Below are 5375 nucleotides of genomic sequence, written 5' to 3'. Positions count from 1 at the left end.
AGAGAGAGAGAGAGAGAGAGAGAGTGTGTGAGTGAGTAAGTGAGTGAGTGAGTGAGAGTGAGAGAGAGTGTGTGTGTGTGAGAGCGAGAGAGAGTGTGTGCGTGTGAGTGAGTGAGTGCGTGCGTGTGAGTGAGTGAGTGAATGCGTGTGAGTGAGTGCGTGTGAGAGAGAGAGAGAGAGAGAGAGAGTGAGTGTGTGAGTGAGAGAGAGAGAGAGAGTGAGTGTGTGAGAGAGAGAGAGAGTGTGTGTGTGAGTGAGTGAGTGAGTGAGTGAGTGCGTGTGAGAGAGAGAGAGTGTGTGAGTGAGTGAGTGAGAGTGAGGCGAGAGAGTGTGTGTGTGTGTGTGTGAGAGTGTGTGTGTGTGTGAGTGAGTGAGTGTGTGAGTGAGTGAGTGCGTGTGAGAGAGAGAGAGAGAGAGAGAGAGAGAGAGAGAGAGAGAGAGAGAGAGAGAGAGAGAGAGAGAGAGAGAGAGAGAGAGAGAGAGAGAGAGAGAGAGAGAGAGAGAGAGAGAGAGAGAGAGAGAGAGAGAGAGAGAGAGAGAGAGAGAGAGAGAGAGAGAGAGAGAGAGAGAGAGAGAGAGAGAGAGAGAGAGAGAGAGAGAGAGAGAGAGAGAGAGAGAGAGAGAGAGAGAGAGAGAGAGAGAGAGAGAGAGAGAGAGAGAGAGAGAGAGAGAGAGAGAGAGAGAGAGAGAGAGTGTGTGAGTGAGTGAGTGAGAGTGAGGCGAGAGAGTGTGTGTGTGTGTGTGTTTACCCGGTGCTGGAGGCGTGTGGAGGGTCACCTCGGGGCTGCTGGGGCTGTAGACTCTGTTCCTGCAGCTCTTGACTCTGAAGGTGTAGCTGGAGTCTGTGCTGAGGTCAGACAGCACTGTGCTGCAGCCGAACACAGGCTCGCTCGCGCTCCAGCCGGACTCCTGCTCCTCCTCAGATCCCAGCTTCCTGAACTCCACAATGTGATGATCGGTGGGCAGAGAGTCTTCAGACAGACGCCAGTGGATCAGACCCTCGTTATAAACGCGGCAGCGAGAGAGATCGATCACTGGAGGCGCAGGAACTGAAGACAGAAACCATCATCAGCTTTTCTGTCAGCACTGAATGTCTTCTTCAATGTGTTTTTCTATAAAAAAGATTACCAATCAAGCACTTGTATTTTTTATTTTATTTTATTACTTTTATTAAATTTTTTTGTGAGAGGACAGCACAACATTGTTATGGTTATATTAAGTAATTTTCTGCCATTTGTCTCCCGCTAACAGGGTTACTGCTGCGTTTTAAAAATCATATTAAAGAGTTTTTAACACAATCTCAAAATAAACCAAATTCCTTCTGAATTAATTAAACAGGCTGTGTCACATTCAACTGCAAAACAGGGCAACTGCAAGTTTACATATTCAAGACATGTTTCATTCTATATTTTTGTAAATTAGTTTATGTTCTCGTATATCAATACTTGATCCTGTTGAACGTGCAACAGTGCCATGTTTTGACTTAAATGTGCAGCACTCATGTTTATTTAAATAATCATAGCCTTTTGAAGTTTAACGATCATGTGCATATCACAGCAACTGTTTCCTTTCCCAAATTTAAAACCTCTTAAAATGATTAAGACTTTTGTTGTACTACTTAAGACTTTTTATGGCCTTAAACATGATCAAACCGAATGTGAGACTTTAAGGAACTACAGAAACAAATATATTCTTTAGAAATGAACAACCAACGGGCCTTCTGATGATTATATTACCTCAGAAGACATACAACGAAAGAAGTGCAGCGATCAAATTAAACTGAAACTGACTCGAGCAGAACAACAACACTTATTATAGAACTTCCTACAGCTGATCGATCACCGCTATTGATCTCAATAATGACTCTATTGTGTTTGAGAGCTGCTGTACAACAGAAACATTGATTCTGCTATTTCTGTCTCTGTGAAGCTGATCTGTGTTGTATACAGCGCTGTAGAAATACAGCTCACTGGACTTAAGAGCTGCATCTCACAGAGTCCTGCTATCGCTGTTAAACTGCTCCATCACAGCGAGACACACGTGACCCCGAGGACGAGGCCCGCTGGTCGCCGTGGAAACGGGGCCCGTCACGGCCAGCCGGTCTGCCAAGAGCCCAAACGCTTCTCTGCGAATAACAGGCTATTGATCCAAACAGGAGACGCATTAATCCGGACGGAGGAGACCGTGAGACGGCAGCACCAGGAGATATGGCAGAACAAAACATGGAGTGGAAGAGAATCTGTTGCACTGCGGCAGGATTAAAGCTGATGATGGAATCGCATCGCTGAGATTTGCCTCATCGGCCAATCACATTACAGCACACAGCTGCCATGATAGAGATTACAGCCGTCAGGAGCATTAGCGCTGATCAATAACTTCCTGGAAGAAAGCGCTGCGTTTCTGCGGATGCCATCTAAACAGGTGAACGCGTCTTAAAAACGTTAAAATAAGAGCGAGTCTCACTAACGGTGTACAGTGCTAATCAGGATAAAGCCGCACTGATTCTCCATCCGCTGCCTGAGAGCCTTTGCTCAGCAGGACTGACCTCACAGCTCAAGGACGAGCGAGCGCGTCTGTGCAGATCAGCAGAAGAGAACACCATCGTTCACCTTTAACCCCGTCCTAACTGGCTTTGACGTTACACAAGCGTCTGAGTGCGGCGCTCTTGGTGAAGCCTGTAAGTGGATTACTCTGCTAAAGAGCTTCCGCTAACAGCGCAGCGGCTCAGGGAAAGCGAGCGCTTCATTCTCACCACCGCTGAAGCTCAGCTCCTTCAGTAAGAGCTCCTCCTTCGACGTGTCCAGCACAAACTCCTCAAACGACTGCGTCGCCGCCGGCTGGAACATCTTCAGAGACTCGGTGGCTTTCTGAATCCTGTCACAAAAACCACAGGCAAAATCACATTCAGCTGACAAGAGACAACGCTTTACATCTGAACATGATGAATTATTTACAAACAAGATTGATGCTATCAGAAAATCATAACCATTATACTGCATCAGAAGTGCATTACAGAGCCCAGAGGAACAACTCCATTCATTACACTGGCTTGACAAAAGACTTGCGGTTTTCCTAAAAATGACAGAAAAATCCCATAGACTTACATTGACGGAATCTATCCATCCATCCATCCATCCATCCATCCATCTGTCATCCATCCATCTGTCATCTATCCATCTATCTATCATCCATTCATCCATCCATCCATCCATCTGTCATCCATCCATCCATCTGTCATCCATCCATCTATCTGTCATCCAACCATCCATCCATCCATCCATCCGTCATCCATCCATCTGTCATCTATCCATTATTAAAATGATTCAGATATTGCAATGCCACTGCGATATGCATATCACGATATTTACATTTGCGATATTTCGATAATTTTGTTATATCGTGCAGCCCTGCTTTCAGGCTAGCCAACATTAAGTTTGTCTTGAACTTCATCTAGTTCTCTGGGAAGAATCATCTAAATGTGTTAAATCATCTAAATTAACAACATGATCTATTACTCTGAAGCGACCGGTATTGTGTATAAATAGCGTGTAACTGAGTCCATCCTAAAGAGCGGCTCACTGTTACCAGCTATAATTATCATGTGGCGTATCAAAAACAATGACTCAGGGTTTGTGGGAAAGTGAATGTCAAAGCAGCTTTGTGGGCTAATACAGATCAGGATTACAGTGAACGCACTGGGAACCTTGTTTAAATCTAGAAACACTGGATTACAGTCACGTGTCTCGAGGCTAAACGAGTCGAGGCCGAACCTGACGTGCAGCAGTTTGGCCGTCTGGACGAAGCAGGACTGATCCGTCTCCTTCAGCACCTCCTGAGCGTATCCCACAAGGCCGCTGTTCTCCAGCATGCCCTGGTACTCCTCCACCTGCGCCCGCAGACGCTCCACCCGCAGACTCCGGCTCTGCTCGATGGAGCGCAGCATCTCCGTCCTCCGCTCCTGAAGCGTCTCGAAGAGATGCTCGAAGTGTTCGCTGGCGTGTCTCTCGGCGAGCTGCCCGTTCTCCTGCGTTCAGAGCTAGATCTTATCAAGGTGCTTCTTACGACTATTTTGAGAGTTAGTAAGCAGCACAAACTCATTTCCCTATTTAAAACATGTAGGGACGTCAAGGGAACAAAACAAAAGAAAAAAGGTTCAGGTAGAGCTGGGCGATATGACCAAAAGAATTATCACAACAATCAGTCCATATCGATAATTATCACCATGAATGTCAAATCTTTCATTTCTTTAAAGTTTAAAGCCAGATTTTTGCTCCAAAGGGAAAGCTGTAGAAACCAGACCATTACATTTCCTTAGCAAAATTAATATCTTAATTAATTTCTTAGTTTCTGCATGTTCTAATGAGTAATATAGTTTCAAATCATGAAACAGGTTTGCATTGCCTGGTAATATTAATACACTGCCAAAAGTTATTCTCGTAGTATTTTTGTCTTGTGTTCTAGTATAAATATCTAGAAGTTAAAGCAAAACAAATCCTGAGCCTGAACTTTTTCCCGGGGGCGGGGCAGCACATGCAAAGCATGCAATAACTGTGGCAACGTTAACATTTGAAAGGATACTATGACAAAGTTATCGCTTTCTGTATTCAAACTGATTTTTTTTTTCATGAATATATGGTTGACCTGAAGAATGAAAGCTATACACTTTGAAAATTATGAGTTTTATCACAGCTTATCGACACTAGGGGTGTGACAATACACTTAGCTCACGAGATGAGACGAAATACAGATACTTGGTTCACTAGAACGAGACAATGTTATAATACTGTTTTAAAGAAATTTTCAATGGCAAAATATTTGTCTTTTAATTACAAAAAGTAAAACAATGCAGTTGTATTTAGAAATATTTTAACTAATTTAGGGCTGTAACTAATGATTATCTTGGTAATCAAGTAATCTACTGATTATTTTGACAGCAGAGTAATCTGATATTTTTAGTAACACAAACAGACCTAAGTGAAAACCAGGCTTTAGCATGACTATTTATATATAAACTAACGATGAGGCAATAATAATTGGCAAAAATAAAAAATAAAAATAAAATTACATGATTGTATTGAACAGCACTGTTAAAATACATAAATGTAATATGCTTACACATCATATGAACATAACCAAGTACATTATATATTAAAACAAACACCTGCAGAGGCCGCCAACGGCCTGGTGATGTTTCACTTTACAGCGTGATTAAACAATGTTTAAATCCAATAAATTGTAATATTTGGCCACGTGCAGAAACTTTTATTTTGAAATCGCGATGTACAATACATGGCATATTTAGACATAGGTTGATGTATTCTCCTGTGTTTGCAAAGGTTTATAAATGATTTACGTTACAAATCTAGTGAGATAAT

The 5375-nt window shown here is 42.9% G+C and overlaps 1 protein-coding gene across 1 annotated transcript in view; it reads right to left on the bottom strand.

Annotated features, from left to right (window-relative positions):
• Window positions 1-5375, bottom strand: part of LOC107573790 (E3 ubiquitin-protein ligase TRIM36-like) — a 27082-nt gene that overhangs the window by 8960 nt on the left and 12747 nt on the right. The window contains exons 7-9 of the mRNA XM_016260235.1: window positions 3771-4024; window positions 2753-2874; window positions 750-1049 (exon numbers count right to left, since the gene is read on the bottom strand). Coding sequence (XP_016115721.1) covers window positions 750-1049; window positions 2753-2874; window positions 3771-4024 — 676 coding nt within the window. The remainder of the gene's footprint in view (window positions 1-749; window positions 1050-2752; window positions 2875-3770; window positions 4025-5375) is intronic.

This window comes from Sinocyclocheilus grahami, unplaced genomic scaffold (genome assembly GCF_001515645.1).
Source record: "Sinocyclocheilus grahami isolate Dianchi unplaced genomic scaffold, SAMN03320097.WGS_v1.1 scaffold2037.1, whole genome shotgun sequence".
In the NCBI taxonomy this organism is placed as follows: domain Eukaryota; kingdom Metazoa; phylum Chordata; class Actinopteri; order Cypriniformes; family Cyprinidae; genus Sinocyclocheilus; species Sinocyclocheilus grahami.
This window is presented reverse-complemented; position numbering and strand designations above follow the sequence as displayed.